This window comes from Microcaecilia unicolor, chromosome 6 (assembly GCF_901765095.1).
Source record: "Microcaecilia unicolor chromosome 6, aMicUni1.1, whole genome shotgun sequence".
In the NCBI taxonomy this organism is placed as follows: Eukaryota; Metazoa; Chordata; class Amphibia; order Gymnophiona; family Siphonopidae; genus Microcaecilia; species Microcaecilia unicolor.
In genome coordinates this window covers 316670680-316688079 of record NC_044036.1, presented here as the reverse complement: position 1 = coordinate 316688079, position 17400 = coordinate 316670680, and the positions used below count along the sequence as shown (strand labels likewise).

Here is a 17400-nt window from a genome sequence, read left to right as displayed (position 1 = left end):
GCCCTTGCAGATCACCAATGTGGCCGCGCAGGCTTCTGCTTCTGTGAGTCTGACGTCCTGCACGTACGTGCAGGACATCAGACTCACAGAAACAGAAGCCTGCGCAGCCTTCTACATGGAACATGGAACGTTGCTAGTGGAATAGCAACATTCCATGTAGAATCTCCAATAGTAGCAACATTCCAAGTAGAATCTCCAATAGTATCTATTTTATTTTTGTTACATTTGTACCCTGCGCTTTCCCACTCATGGCAGGCTCAATGCGGCTTACATGGGGCAATGGAGGGTTAAGTGACTTGCCCAGAGTCACAAGGAGCTGCCTGTGCCTGAAGTGGGAATCGAACTCAGTTCCTCAGGACCAAAGTCCACCACCCTAACCGCTGGGCCACTCCCCCACATTTTAACTAGCTGACAAAAGGTTTCCTCTTTTAGAAAGGCAATCACACACGTCGAATACTGATCAAGTTGCCAGGTAACATCGACTACGGGACCAAAATCAAGACTTTCACGGTAGGTTTTCTTCCTCTCTGCTCCCCGCTCCCCTTTATCCGTTTCTGTCTCCCGCCTACCTTAATCCTCCTCTTCCATTGACCTGTCTCTATAGGTGGGTGCAGAAGTGCTGAAAGAATTCTGTGAACAGGTGGGAGTGTACGAACCTGAGGAGATCCATGAGTTTTCCATCTTTGCCAACAAAAGCAATGGTAAATGTCATATTCTATTTAAAAAGTTAACATTAGAACTCATAATTGGGCTGTGACAAGAGTGAACTCTGACTGTAGTATAGCTTGATATGATGGCATCTCACTTTCAGAAAGCTATATCGATGGTTTTAGAATCCCTCTGTAGTCTGTAGTTAAATAATGGCAATGTTTTAGTAAACTGAAAATAATTTTCTTTATTACATAAGCCATAATATTGTCGGCGTATTAGTTCCATGCAAATCCAATAAATGGTTTTGCTTTGGGATAATTATGAGTTTTGTTTTTGGTGTAAGCCCCTAGGCAGCCACTTATACTGTGAACTCTGTGCATAACTAATTCACAGTCTCTAAAGCCTGCCAGCCTCTACTACAAGCTCTAGGCTACAGCCTATCCTGCCTGCCCAATCCGGGTCGTGAGGCAGCCTGTTGTAAGCTCTTCACTGCCTGCAGTCTGTACTGCTCCTCCAAGGCTATTATAGTTCTTTAGGTTTCCCAGAGATATGTGCAGATAACACTTGGACAGTTAATATAGGTAATAAAACAACTTGACTTTTATTTGCATACTGGAGAATCTCAGCATATAGATGTGGTGTAAGCTAAACTGGCAGGAACAAAGGATTACAGGAACATATAAGAACAGCAAATCCAACAATCCTTCCTGTCCATCTTCGGAGCTCTGCCTAGAGCTTCTTTTTCATAATAAAGGCCAGGAGTCCCAGCAGAAAGTCAGGGAAAACAAGAGGCACCAAAATAGACAAAGGCACTCAACACTGACCACCCCAGGCAGGCTATCAGCCAATAGGGAAATCCCTAACCATGTAGGGAAAAACTGCTTTCAGGCTGGTGCTTACTGGAGGAGTAGCCTAGTGGTTAGTGCAGTGGACTCTGATTCTGGGGAACTGGGTTTGATTCCCACTGCAGCTCCTTGTGACTCTGGGCAAGTCACTTAACCCTCCATTGCCCCAGGTACACATAAGTACCTGAATATATGTAAACTGCTTTGAATGTAGTTGCAAAAACCTCAGAAAGGCAGTATATCAAGTCCCCTTTCCCCTTATCAAATAGGAAGGAATGTGAGAAATCTGGCTTTTACACTGACTTAGCTCAGAATGCAATTCAGGTTTTAACAAAAAATATGCAATTTATTATTATACTAATGTTAGCTAAAATAATGTAATACATAGGATACAATGCCATGCTTAGGCAGCTGCCTGGGCACCAGCTAAATTAGGTTACTGAACTAATAACATTGCAAACTAGGATACACGTGTAAATCTATATATGCAGGTCAAAAATAGGTAATTTGTATTTCTTAGGCGACTGCCTAACTTCCACATAGTTGTTTGGTTTTTTTTGCAGTTCCCATTAGTTTTCAGCAATAATGTTTTATTTAATTCGGGTTTTTTTTAAATTTCATTTTATATATTCCACTCTTATCCAGAGCGGAGTACGAACATACATAATAATAAAACATACAACAGAAAATAACACACTAACAATGTCAAGCCCAGCAATACAATCATCCAGAAAGTCCTTCAAAACTACTGTGCAATTCACAAACCTGCCTTGGTGAACAAATGGTGTTTCAACAATTCCTTAAAACAGTACAAAAAATTTTGAACTGCTGGTAGCCTATTCCATTCAACAGGTTTGTATTCAGTGGCACTATAAAAGAAAGCAATTCTATAAACTGGTGTCTCAGTCTAGACACCCCAATGCCATGCACTTAGCACCAACTCTACAAAGGCATCTTGGCGCCAAGATTCCGTTATAGACCACTAGCATAAGGTCAGCATTGGTGTGCCCTCTTACACCATGCCAATGGCAGGCATAAATTGGCATGCCTAAGGTATGCCAAGGAACACACTTACCTGCTTATTTTTGAAGGAGATCGCCGGCCATCTTCCGACACAAATCGGGAGATGGCCGGCCATCTTCCTGAACCCGGCCAAATCGGTATAATCGAAAGCCGATTTTGGCCGGCTCCAACTGCTTTCCATTGCAGAGCCGGCCAAAGTTAAAGGGGGTGTTTCCGCAGGGTTTGGAAGGCGGGATGGGGGCGTGGTTATGAGATGGCCAGCTTTGGCCGATAATGGGAAAAAAGAAAGCCGGCTCTGATGAGCACTTCGCTGGCTTCACTTGGTCCGTTTATTTTTAGGACCAAGCCTCAAAAAAATGCCCCAACTGAGCAGATGACCACCGGAAGGAATCGGGGATCACCTCCCCTTACTCCCCCAGTGGTCACCAACCCCCCTCCCACCCAAAAAAAAAAAAATTAGAAATCATTCTTTTGCCAGCTCAAATGTCATACCCAGCACCGTGGCAGCAGTATGCAGGTCCCTGGAGCAGTTTTTAGTGGGTGCAGTGCACTTCAGGCAGGTGGACTTGGGCCCATCCCCCCCTACCTGTTACACTTGTGGTGGTAAATGGGAGCCCTCCAACCCCCCCAAAACCCACTGTACCCACATGTAGGTGCCCCCCTTCACCCCTTAGGGCTATGGTAGTGTTGTACAGTTGTGGGTAGTGGGTTTTGGGGGGGATTTGGGGGGCTCAGCACACAAGGCAAGGGAGGTATGCACCTGGGAGCAATTTTTGAAGTCCACTGCCGTGCCCCCTAGGGTGCCCGGTTGGTGTCCTGGCATGTGAGGGGGACCAGTGCACTAGAAATGCTGGCTCCTCCCACGACCAAATGCCTTGGATTTGGCCGGGTTTGAGATGGATGGCATCGGTTTCCATTATCAGCGAAAACCGATGCCGGCCATCTCTGACATTTGGCCGGGCCGAACCGTATTATCGAAACGAAAGATGACCGGCCATCTTTTTCGATAATACGGTTCGGGACTGCTCTTTGTGGCGCCGGCCATATAGATGGCTGCCCATATAGATGGCCGGCACCGTTTGATTATGCCCCTCTTAGTTGATAGTATTCTATGTACGTACATGGGAGGCCCACCCATGCTCCGCCCACATGTATGTGCCTCTTAGGCACTATGGCGCTTAGACACTACCTTATAGAATAGCACCTAGGTACCTGTCAATTTGACGGCACCTACCTCTAGGTGACACTTTATAGCATTGTTCCCTATCTCATAGATTCTATAAAGGTCACTCAAGTTTGGGCAAAGATCCCAGATCGGTGCCCCAAATAATTAATGAGCTCCAATGGTTTTATTTTTGGACCTAACAAGCACTTAATTGGCATTAATTATGATTTGGATGCTGATCTGGCTACATACTATTCTGTAACAATGGACACGAAATTGGATCACACACAGCTCGAAAGGGGGTGTTGGTGGGTCAGGGGTGTTCACAAAAGATGTGCGCAGTGTTACAGAAAAGTGGGGATCTGCACCCAATTTGTGCACCAGGTTTCAGCTGGCATAAGTCCTTGCACCCAAAGTTGAGCGCCAAATTCAGCACTGAATGGTATTCTATAAAGAGTGGTCATCCCAGAGCGCCATATTTATCGGTGCCAATTTTTCAGTGCCATTTATAGAGTCTGGCCCTATATGTTTAAGTAGTGATACTGAATATAGTAACATAGTAGATGATGATGGCAGAAAAAGACCTGCACGGTCCATCTAGTCTGCCCAACAAGACAACTCATGTGTGCTACTTTTGTGTATACCCTACTTTGATTTGTACCTGTGCTCTTCAGGGCACAGACCGTATGTCTGCCCAGCACTAGCCCCGCCTCCCAACCACCAGCCCCGCCTCCCAACCACCGGCTCTGGCACAGACTGTATAAGTCTGCTGGGCAGACTTATACGGTCTGTGCCAGAGTCGGTGGTGGGAGGCGGGGATAAGTCTGCCCAGCGCTATCCCTGCCTCCCAACCTCCAGTCCCGCCTCCCACCATTGGCTCTAGCACAGACCGTATAAGTCTGCCCCGCACTATCCCTGCCTCCCAACCTCCAGCCCCGCCTCCCACTACCGGCTCTGCATTAAGTGGTGACCTCATTGCTGCATCGATGCTGTTAGGCCTTTTTTGCAGGCTTAATTTATGAAGTCCGCCACTCTCTGAATAATTTGTGTATCAAACCCAGGTCTGCCCCTAACTGTACCTTTTTATGTACAGCTAAATGCTGGCACGTATGGATTTATGCAGCAGCATTTATCCATATTAATGCTGCTCATTTTTTTTAAATCTTAAATTTGAGCAAACTGAAGGATATTTAGTACTCTATACAATAATCTGCTATAATCCTTAGTGTATTCAAAAGCTTATGTCCATGTTATTTTTTTCTTTCTTGGAGGAAAAGCCTCAAGTATCGTGATGTATCTCCAAGTTCTGCAGATATACTGTCTATTCATGGAGTACTCATAAGTACATAAGTACATAAGTACATAAGTAGTGCCATACTGGGAAAGACCAAAGGTCCATCTAGCCCAGCATCCTGTCACCGACAGTGGCCAATCCAGGTCAAGGGCACCTGGCACGCTCCCTAAACGTAAAAACATTCCAGACAAGTTATACCTAAAAATGTGGAATTTTTCCAAGTCCATTTAATAGCGGTCTATGGACTTGTCCTTTAGGAATCTATCTAACCCCTTTTTAAACTCCGTCAAGCTAACCGCCCGTACCACGTTCTCCGGCAACGAATTCCAGAGTCTAATTACACGTTGGGTGAAGAAAAATTTTCTCCGATTCGTTTTAAATTTACCACACTGTAGCTTCAACTCATGCCCTCTAGTCCTAGTATTTTTGGATAGCGTGAACAGTCGCTTCACATCCACCCGATCCATTCCACTCATTATTTTATACACTTCTATCATAGCTCCCCTCAGCCGTCTCTTCTCCAAGCTGAAAAGCCCTAGCCTTCTCGCATCATTGGCATAAAAACCTCCCAAAACTGTACAGAGTCAAATATAGTGTTTAGATGATTAGACTTATCTGAGCAGTCGTGCAGTTGTCTGCAGTCCACGGCCGTGGACTGCAGACAACTGCATGACTGCTCAGATAAGTCTAATCATCTAAACACTATATTTGACTCCGTATAGAGCAGTTACATATTTTTTTAAGCCACTCACATAACCACCACTACCTACAGGTCTTTCTCTGCTGTCATCTACTATGTTACTATCAGGCTTATTTTCGAAAGAGAAGGACGCCCATCTTTTGACACAAATCGGAAGATGGGCGTCCTTCTCACAGGGTCGACTAAATCGGTATAATGGAAAGCCGATTTTGGGCATCCTCAACCAAAGTTCCCGGGAGCGTGTCGGAGGCGTAGCGATGGTGGGACTTGGGCGTGTCTAACACATGGGTGTCCTAGACCCATAATGGAAAAAAAAGGGCGTCCCTGACGAACAGTTGGATGACTTTACCTGGTCCTTTTTTTTCTTACGACCAAGCCACAAAAAGGTGCCTGAACTGACCAGATGACCACCGGAGGGAATCAGGGATGACCTCCCCTTACTCCCCCAGTGGTCACTAACCCCCTCCCACCCTCAAAAAAAATTTAAAAATATTTTTTGCCAGCCTCAAATGTCATACCCAGCTCCATGACAGCAGTATGCAGGTCCCTGGAGCAGTTTTAGTAGGTGCAGTGCACTTCAGGCAGGCAGACCCAGGCCCATCCCCCCCTACCTGTTACACTTGTGGTGGTAAATGTGAGCCCTTCAAAACCCACCAGAAACCCACTGTACCCACATCTAGGTGCCCCCCTTCACCCATAAGGGCTATGGTAGTGGTGTACAGTTGTGGGAAGTGGGTTTGGGGGTGCTCAGCACACAAGGTAAGGGAGCTATGCACCTGGGAGCAATTTCTGAAGTCCACTGTAGTGCCTCTTAGGGTGCCCGGTTGGTGTCCTGGCATGTCAGGGGGACCAGTGCACTACGAATGCTGGCTCCTCCCATAACCAAAGGGCTTGCATTTGGTCGTTTCTGAGATGGATGTCCTTGGTTTCCATTATCGCTGAAAATCAGAAATGACCAAATCTAGGGACGACCATCTCTAAGGACGACCAAAATTTCAAGATTTGGACATCCCCGACCATATTATCGAAATGAAAGATGGACGCCCATCTTGTTTCGATAATAAAGGTTTCCTCGCCCCTTCGTCGGGACGTCCTCAGGAAAACTTGGGTGCCCCTTTCGATTATGCCCCTCCACGTTACCTCTAGCTGCATAAGCAGCTTTGGAATCTTAGGCCCTAAGTTTCTGTTCTGTATTTTATCTGCCAGGACTTCTTTGTGTTTCTATTCTATGCTATCACCTACTGCATAGTTTTCTGAAGAGAGCTGGAGATTTTAGAACTGAGGTTAAGTATACAGCAAAGGAGAGTTCAGCAATAATACAGCAAAGTCTGGTTCTGCTTTTGCAGGGGAGGTGATCAGACCTATCCGGGCAGAAGAATATGTCCATGATTTCCTGCTGGACGATAATTCTGTGACCTTGGAACTGCGCAGGATCACCTGGAAGCTACCACTGCACTTTGAGAATGACATTTTCACAGACATGCACTACTATCAGGTAACTGTTGCTCTATCGCCATTTCATGTCCCTGGAGAAAGATCCAAAGGGGTAATTCTCAAAACAACAGGATTTCATTACTGTGTCTTGAGGAGAACCACAAAGGAAAAGGAGAATTGATAAAAGTATTATTTTAGTCACCGTACAGAGATAATAAATATAACTTAAATAAAAACATTAAACTCAAGTAAAACCTGACAGGGCCATGTTTTTTTTGGTAGGCTGCATTGGGGATAGCAATTGATATGAAAACATAATGGTTGTGTGAGAACTCTTAGTACATAAAGAAGGCCAACATATATAGTTTTATGCATCTCATCCTTACAGAACGGGGGATGGTATTCACTTTTGTGCCTGAAGACCTTAAATAAATCAACTGCATATAGGTGTGTATAGAGAGTGGATTTTATATTGTACCCATAGAGTCATTGGGTTTTTACATGAATTAATAGCCCCTGATGCTGCCTAGGGGGTGAAACCTGACCATGTTGGATTTTAAATGAGTTTTTTATGTTTTGATATCACTGTATGATTAATAAGATAAACTTTCACAAATTCTCCTTTTCCTACATGGCTCTCCATAGTAATGCCTGTAGAACTTGCCTCTCTATTTCTGTTGATAGCTAGTCAATGGATGTTGTCCTTTCAAGGACTGCCACTGTGAAGTGGAAGCAGAGGCTTCACTTTCCTTTCATTCCCTGCATGCATATTCCACTGGAGCTTACAAAGGCCTAACCCCCGATTCCTTGAGAAATCATTTGAAACTTGATGAGATGCATCTTTACCTCCATATAAAGCACAACCCATAGCAGCTCTATCCTGCAGATAAAGCAAGGTTAATCAGCTCCCATAATGCTCATGGTCAAGCACAACTGTAAGCTTGAAATACAGTGCAGTTCGGCATATTATTATGCACCATGTAGAGGATAAAAGCTAAAGAGGATCCATGTATGTGGAGAACTCAATAGATCCCACGGGGCAGCAAACAGAGATAAAAGAAGTGGGAAAAGTAAACCAGGCTTGTCCAAGGAACTGGGACCAAACAAATAATTAATAATAAAATCAACACAGTTTATTAATGTTTCCTTAGAAATGACTCGACACAACGTTGTGTTTCGGCCTGGCGGCCTGCATCAGGAGTCTATAGATAAAAACATTGAACAATGTGTAAATAAAACAAACTTAAAACAAAGATAAAGTAAAAATAAGAGTGACAATAGTCAAAAAGAGAAACGGTATCATTAAAGATTTATATCATGAAGAATATCAGACAAAAAATAATAAGCAAGATATATCCATATAAGTAAAGGACGTTAGCTACCATATTAAAGTAAAATGATTACATGAAAATAAAACTCCATAATAAAGAAATGATACTGAGTGTTAAACTTGACATCAAGATTAATGATAAAGAACAAATAGATTGGTATACTCAGTATCATTTCTTTATTATGGAGTTTTTTTCATGTAATCGTTTCTCTTTTTGACTATTGTCACTCTTATTTTTACTTTATCTTTGTTTTAAGTTTGTTTTATTTACACGTTGTTCAATGTTTTTATCTATAGACTCCTGATGCAGGCCGCCAGGCCGAAACACAACATTGTGTAGAGTCATTTCTAAGGAAACATTAATAAACTGTTTATTTTATTATTAATTAATTATTTGTTTGGTCCCAGTTCTTTGGACAAGCCTGGTTTACTTTTCCCACTTCTTTTATCTCTGTTTGCTGCCCCATGTAGAGGATATCCAAATATAACACCAGGTTTAAAACGTTTGGGTCAGTACATATCTAGGCACCAGAGCATAGGCCAACATAACCCCATCTTCTATTTACAGTAGAACCTCTAGCTTCTACTTAAAGTGTGATCCAATACAACTCCATTTAAAACCTGACCAATGGTTAGGCAAAGCTGGTCCTTGGATGTCACAAGATGATTAGGTTTTCAGGATGCACATACTGAATATGCATGAAAGGCATTGCATGCAGATGCATCTCACGCATATTCAATACGTACATCCTGAAAACGGGACTAGTTTGGAGCACTCGGGAGACCAGATTTGCCTATCCCTGGTTTAACAACCCCAATCTCTATATTGCACATAAGCCAATATACCTCCAACTTATAGACAATACTGAATTTGGATAAATATTTCAATATTGTCGTGTGACTTGATTGTGATGATACTGAGTAAATGAGCTTCGCAGTATGCTAACGCTAGTATTAAAAGTATTTCCTGCTGTGGCTATGGCTTGTTTTACTCTGTAGACATGCCAGACTTATCTGAATGGGAAAATGCTCCTGCAGAACCAGTCAATGAAGCAAGTGGGCACCTTGGCAGCACTGCAGCTCTGGGCCAAAGGACTAGCGAGCGCTCCCTCCAAGTAAGTTAGGTAGTCATTTCACTCATCTAATAGTTAAGCTCTGGAACTCATTGCCAGAGGATGCGGTAACAGTAGTTAGCGTAGCTGGGTTAAAAAAAAAGCTTTGGACAAGTTCCTGGAGGAAATGTATGTGCCTGGTCACCCACTGAGCATTGGGGTAGCTTAGAACTGCCAACCAAGTTAGGCAACCTACTACTACTACTATTTAACATTTCTAAAGCGCTACCAGGGTTACGCAGCGCTCTACAATCTAACAAAGAAGGACAGTCCCTGCTCAAAGGAGCTTACAATCTAAAGGACAAAAAAGTGCAGTCAATCAAATTGGGGGTAGTCTAGATTTCCTGGATAGAGGTACAATGGTTAGGTGCCGAAAGTGACATTGAAGCGGTGGGCTTTGAGCAAGGATTTGAAGATGGGCAGGGAGGGGGCTTGGCGTATGGGCTCAGGGAGTTTATTCCAAGCATAGGGTGAGGTGAGGCAGAAAGGGCGGAGCCTGCAGTTGGCAGTGGTGGAGAAGGGTACTGAGAGGAGGGATTTGTCCTGTGAGCGGAGGTTACGGGTAGGAGCGTAAGGGGAGATGAGGGTAGAGAGGTAGTGAGGGGCTGCAGATCGAGTTTATTTATAGGTAAGTAGGAGAAGCTTGAACTGTATGTGGTACCTGATCGGAAGCCAGTGAAGTGACTTGAGGAGAGGGGTGATATGAGCATATCAGTGTAGGCAGAAGATAAGACAGGCAGCAGAGTTCTGAACAGATTGAAGGGGGGATAGATGGTTAAGTGGGAGGCCAGTGAGGAGTATTTTAAAACTTGCCTCCCTATGTTTTAAGGCTGAAGAGTGCTAGATCTGTATTGTTCTAGAAGTTCATGTCTCAGCAGCTAGGGCCAACAGGGTGCGTGATACATGTGCAGATTTTAATGAGTGCCAATTCACTTCAATCATTGGTTGTTAGCGCCCAGTTGATAGCTAAGGGCTCATTACTCTATTAAATGGCATGCATATCTGGGCACCATATATAGAATCCAGGAGAAGGTTACAGAAGAACACTTTGCCAGAAGATTGGCATACATGCCAGTATTCTAGTGATTTATACACGTGGTAGGTCCACATTATAGAACCAACCCCATTAGTGCCTTCAACAATTTAATATTGTGCAGGAATATACCCTTGTCTTGGAATGGATTTCCGAAACAGTTGTGATGTTATTTATGTCATAGCTAAATAGTCACAGAAGTCAATGGCTGTATACTGGTAAAAATAGAACCAACCAGAATGAAACACAAACACACACACTCTCTCTCTCACTCGTATAAGATGAATAATCCTGAAAAGGTTTCTACACACAAAACAGTTGGAAGCTGGGCTACATAGACCATTGGTCTGACCCAGTATGGCTACTCTTATGATCTTATGTACAATCAAATCTAAAGACAAACCAATATTCTAAATAGTGTACAAATTATGTTCACAAACCTATAATTAAAATAATTCTTAAGAACAGTCTGCATTATGTGAATTAAATTCCTTTTTTTAGATTTGAAAGAAGGGGTTAAATTGATGGTCTCCCCTTATTATAATCATTTTAAGCCACAGCCAGTTTTGTCTGTTTAAATACTTGTGTTTCATATTATTGAGAAGTGTATTTTGGTACAGTAGTGGTTTTTTTTATTTATATTTTTTTTATCTTAATCCATCAGGAATTATCAAAATACCTGCTTTTGGTATCATTTTTACTTATCTATACTTTTGCCTGCAGTTATTTCCTGAAACTTTGGCACAGTGGTATAGCCTTATAAAGACCCTCATTTTAAAGATGTATTTGGATAATGTGATTATATGCCTATCATTCATAAGGGGTAGCCTCCTCATTGTAGATAAACTTATAGTAATATAACACAGTAGATGATGGCAGATAAAGACCTGTACTGTCCGTCCAGTCTGCCCAACAAGACAAACTCATTACATATGGTATGATGTGATACTGCATATATATAAAAGTGTTAAATCACAAAAAGATTATTTTTACTCAAACAAGATAGAACTGTTTTTAGTGGCATAGCCACCTAATGGTTAAAACAGCAGGTTAAGAACTGTAAATGCTAGGGTTTGAATTCCACCGATGCTCTTTGTGACCTCAGGCAAGTCACTTAATCCTCCAATGCCACAGGTACAAAAGTAGGACCTGATTTACTAACCCCAATAATATGAGTTTTGTGCTTATTTAGTACATAGGTGTTAATTTGTGTGCTTATTTAGTACATAGGTGTTAAATTGCAAATTAAGGTACATTAGTACATCTAACTCTCAGATTCTAGGAAATGTAACTCACTGTGAACTTAAATTTAAATAAATAACATTGACAGTACAGTTAATTAATCTTTAATTCTTCAAAAACTATTAAAAAAAAAAAAGTTTAGGTTCGATTTGGCTAAGCACATTTCTTACAAGTGATACTTATTTTTTTTCCCAATGGTGTGTTTGAAATGCCCTATAGAATCCCTTGTTTAGAGAATGAGCTATTTATGTATGAAATTTGCTCAACCATAAACCGTCCTCCTTCAATTTCATTCCACCTTCCTTAAATGTTCTGTCATGGCCTTACTGTTGTAAGCCAAAGCTGCTTATTTGTGTCTTGTTTGTCCAGGTTGACTGGATTTAAACTCCAAGGAATAGTGACTCCATTATGTATCTGTATAGTACCTTGCATACAAATCATGATAATACTAATTTTACCAAATGTGAGAAACTCTCAGACAGCTCCCCTTTCGCTTCTAGAAATTCATGTTGTGTGTATGTTTGGATAGGGAGGATTTGCTGAAGTCCATCCCAGTTCCACTGCAAAATGCTAACCTCCAGACCATTGGTCAGCATGTCAACGAGGACTTGAGATTGATGCAGAAGCTAACGCCAAGAGAAGCCAAAATCCACTTCATTGGTGAGGAGATGGAAGGCTGGAATCCTAGCACTCATTTCTGTTCTACCTTCTCTCCACCCAACAAACTTGTGGGTGGGGAAATTGTGCTGCTTATACCAAGAAGGAATTCATACTTTAAAATAAATAAATATACCTTTATCTAATCAGATCTCTGTAATATATTGAAACTGGATCAAAAAAGATCGGTGTTAGTTAACCCCACACATTTCAATGTTTGCTTAACATTTACTACACAGAGTTTGATTTCTAATTGAATCTAAGTAATATTTAAAATCTGGATTCATTCAGGTGAGGACTAGGTGCAGGGTTTCAAAATTCCAGGCAGCAGCATGAGAGGAAAGCATCTTAACTCCAGCAGCAGTAAAGAGATGTTTTTAGCTCCAGTTGAGAGGTGTGGTAGACAGCAGGCATGAGGCGAAATTAAGGCTTGAAAATGGACAGTCATAGTGCAGGCCCACTCACTAATCATTCTTGCTTTCTGTAGAGACCGTGATGCAGTTTGCATTCTTCGACTACAACATTTACTCTGTGAAACGGATCAGTGAGCAGGGTGTCCCATCTCCATGCCTGCTGGGAGTGAACCAACAGCAGATCATTGTGGCGGACAGTGTGTCCCAGGTACTGTACCCCTCTCTAGTATGGAAAGGGTGGAGAATGGATGTGGAGCTTCTGCTATGGAAGAACAAAAGCAAGAGGGTTGTCCATCTGGGTACCTCCCTCAAAAGCAGTGGTTCTCAACCCAGTCCTCAAGATGTACCTAGCCAGTCAGGTTTTCAGGATACCCACAATGAATATGTATGCGATAAGTTTGCATGTACTACTTTATGTCCCCAGTCCCTAGCACCCTTTCCAACCACATAGCTTAACCCATCCAAGGGTCTTCATGGGGCTGATATTCCTGCCCTTCTACTGATGTTTCTTGAAATGAATGAGCCACTTTTGAAAACCAGCAGTAGCAGGTATCCTTCCTACTCTATAAAAACCTAAATATGTGGTAAGAGGTAGGAGGGGGCTTTATTTTAGAAGAAGGGGTTGGGTGCTAGGTCTGGCTGCAAATTTTTATTGTAAATAAAATTGTTTTCTTTCATTTTATTTTCAAAATTAAAATGAAGCCAAACAAGAAATATTGTTGAAAGACCCTAGTCCCTGTTTTTCTTTCACCCAAAATCATATCCCTGAATGCATTAAGGTGGTCTGGCTGAACAATATGAAAACTGAGAAGAGAGTTCAAGGGCAGTGGATGTGGCACCCATTTTCTGGAAATTAATGCTGATGTAATGGAAATTAAGGGTGGAATAATATTACAGTCAAGGGGCAAGAGAGAGAGGAAATATGAACGGCAAAAAGGTTTTCAATGTTTACATACTTCACTTCATGTCAAAACATCAGTGAGATTTTAATGCAGTCTTGGCAACCCAGGGACCCTGTTTACTAAGGCATGCTAGCGTTTTTAGTGCGTACTAAACACTAGAGACACCCATGGGTGTCTCTAGCGTTTAGCACACAATAAAAACGCTACTGCGCCCTTAGCGTAGCTTAGCAAACAGGTATAGTACTAGAAACAAAGTAAGAAGTAAACTAAACTGTAAACCATTGTTAAGTTTAGGACTGGATAGCTGGTCTCAGGTTCCAGGCTGTAATGAGAGTAACATAGTCTGCTACCTCTCACCTCTAATCCTGGACTCTTCTGTCCTTCACAGAAGCTGTACTGTTCCATCCCCCTAGTGGAGGTGCAGACCATGCGCACCTTGCGTCCTATGGATAGCGCCACACTTCAAGGAGTGGAAATAAACTATGGCTCCCCTGATAATCCCAAGACCATGTGGTTTGAACTCGAACAGGTAAATGGCAGAACTCTCATCACACAATGTGTCTTTCTAGAGACTGCTACATGGTTTAGTCCATGGAAGATGTGCTTTACATTGAGATGTGTATGAGACACCTCACCTCCTGCTGCTTTCTACCTGTGGGGACTTGGTCCCCCAAACCCTTGCATTAGAGCGCTGCAGGCAGGGGTCTTAAGAGAACCAAACTAAGTAGGAGGCAAGACTGGATCCTGAGAGGAAAACTTGGGCTTTAGCTGGCCAGCTGAGGTACCAGTAGCAGACAGCTGCTGCAAAGTTGAATCCTTGTGCTGGAGAAGCCAGAGCTGGCAAAGCAAGTTGACCCACTGCAAGTGCACACAACCTTGCAACTCCCTCAGCTATAATCCTTTTCCTTTCGAACCTGTTGCTTCTTTTTTCCCTATAACTCCCCCCCCCCCCCACTCTATATCCCTGCATCCCCCCAAAGTTGACTGAAGCTTCTTCCTCTAGGGTCTTGAGCAGGACAAAAACTCTGCACCCAGCCTGAATTTTTCCAGTCTTGTTTTCCAAATTATGACTATATCCTTCCACACCTACACAGCTGAAGAACACCAGGCACTGATCTATACAGAGTATAAAGGCAGAATGTGCTAGTGCCTCCTGCTCCAAGATAGGAAGGAGGTAGCACTGTATTATAGTTTTTTCTTCCATCTTAGGTTTAGACAGAGGGTTCTTATTTCTAAATAACATAAGTGGATACAGTCAGCTTTAATGTTAATTTGGAAATACAGGTGTTAATGGAGTACATATAAGATACAAAGTCCAACTTGTCAAAGTCATTTTTTAAAAGTACTGAAATATTCAGGACAAGACAGAGCTGAGTATTATTCTGTGTAGTAGGACAAGGCAAAAGCTGTAGTGAACCCGGAGAAAGCAGACAGGTTTAAGCCTACCTAGACCCCGCACCCAGGCAGGAAGAGGGAAATAACTACTGGGAATACACCCAAGATTAAAAAAAAAAAAAAATGGGCACATGGCATCGTAGGAGAGCGATTAAAAAGCTGGAAACGCTAAAGGTCACAGATATCCTCTGATTAGCATATTCTTTGTTTATTCAGCACTAAAGGAGAAGTTGGAAAATAATTATATCAAAGTAGCATTAGAGGCACCAGGCCCAACACATTTAAACTTGTTTACCATGCACTAGAACCAGCAATGTGAAATGTCTACATTTTAAACCATGCAACAGCTCAATTTTCAGTTGAAGCATGGGATGCTGCACAACCAGGAGCACAGGAATGTTAGAATGCAGCTGTGATTGTTATATTATCACATATAATAGAGCCTAAAACCAAATTTGCTGTTCTGTGTCCTTCTCTATAAGTCACCATGCTTATAATATAGTCAGAAAAAAATAGTTTGCCCTTCCACAGGACAAGTAGAGTTGTATTTATACCTCCGATTTGTTTTCACTCCTGACAGGCTAAAGAGGTGTATCACACCATTGCTCTCATCATGCAGGAGCTGGATTCTGGATCCCATGTCTAAACTCCCCAGTGATGCAGATGGACAAAACTGCTTAACACCACACCATGGCACAGAACGCTAGCCAAGCACTAGTGGAGCCTCAGATAAAGGGGAGAAAGGTGTGAGATTACAAGGAGGGGGAGTTTGACCACTACCTCTGTTGACTTTCAACTAAAATAATTGCACGCGGCGTTCCTGCTCTGCCAACTAGAATGCCATTTGCTTGAAAAGAAGATATTCCATTGACAACCTTGTGGTGGTAACCTTCAAGTATCCCTCACGCAGAACCCCTTCCCCCCCCCCCATTATTTGTATGGTGGTGGTATTTACTGGATGCTTATGGACTACAGCACTCTGGCTTAGGTACACCGCATGGTTCTCCTCAACAACTACATGACTCTGATCTTCAATGATGCAACAAAGTACTAGAGCAGGTGATGCAAGGAGCAAGTTATAGCTGCATTAATAATGATAAATGTTAGATGTAAATTACATGCCTTAGCATGAAGCGCTGCAATTGACACTTTATGGTTTATTCTATTTGATATACCGCCTTCAGAGTAGAGTTAACAGTGTTGCATCACTGTTTTCATAGGGTTACTGGATTCAGGAACACAGGCTGTGAGTAAGCTTCCCCCCCGCTGCAGTAAATTCTAGATTAATGGGTTTCTGATTATATTTATACATGCTTGTAGGATGATCAGTCTTTTGTGAATGATTATTTAAAAAAACAAAACACTGCATTAACAGTTTGCTTTTGTAAGTCCGTATCATGCTCAGCACCTGTACTGAACTGTGAGGATAATGTGTTGATAGGAAAAAGTAATCTTTTCTTGATACTTCAAAACTCATTTACCCCCTTGCTGCTGGGTTCTCAGACCTATTGATTATACTGACTAGTGGAATTTGTAATCAATGCTTGAGAAGCAGAAAATAAAGGTCAAAGCCTACATCCCTGATAGGAAGCATCTTGTTCTAGGTGTACCCTACAAGAACACAAATCTGGCCCCACACTACCCCCATCCTGAAGAACAACACTATGACAGATATGATACGCATGCAATTTCCAACTTACTCTGTTGGGACATCACCATCCCTTATATCCAATGGAGAGGCAGCGAGGATAATGATCAAAGAGCTCCTGTAAACATGGGGGGAAATAACCACCCCAATCCGAATTCAACTGGTAATTCTTCATATGATAACAGAGGCTGGGCAGTTGCAAATACCAAGAAAAGCCCATTTTTTTTTGTACACGAAAAAATGTCATTTAACAGAAATGGCCCTTTTATACCCCAACAGAGGGTTTTTTTAATTGTTTGTTCCAGTTGACAGTTTTGTTTCTATTTTTAACAAGCAGCAGCTAGTTATCCGCAGGTTACACTTTTCCTCTCAACTGGCTTATGAAGAGTGGCCCTAGACTTTAGACACATCTTAAGTTGTAACGTTTAGATGTCATAGAGGGGCATAATCGAACAGAAACGCCTATCTCCATGGGCGTTTATCTCCGAGAAGGGGTCCGTGAAGGGGCGGACCGAATCGTATTTTCGAAAAAACATGGACGTTTATCTTTTTTTGA

The 17400-nt window shown here is 42.4% G+C and overlaps 1 protein-coding gene across 1 annotated transcript in view; it reads left to right on the top strand.

Annotated features, from left to right (window-relative positions):
* Positions 1-16811, top strand: part of MYO15B (myosin XVB) — a 93925-nt gene extending 77114 nt beyond the window's left edge. Inside the window, exons 22-29 of the mRNA XM_030208262.1 lie at positions 433-510; positions 605-701; positions 7025-7173; positions 9442-9557; positions 12359-12489; positions 12974-13107; positions 14190-14330; positions 15777-16811. Coding sequence (XP_030064122.1) covers positions 433-510; positions 605-701; positions 7025-7173; positions 9442-9557; positions 12359-12489; positions 12974-13107; positions 14190-14330; positions 15777-15842 — 912 coding nt within the window. The 3' untranslated portion in view covers positions 15843-16811. The remainder of the gene's footprint in view (positions 1-432; positions 511-604; positions 702-7024; positions 7174-9441; positions 9558-12358; positions 12490-12973; positions 13108-14189; positions 14331-15776) is intronic.
* The last annotated feature ends 589 nt before the right edge of the window (positions 16812-17400 follow it).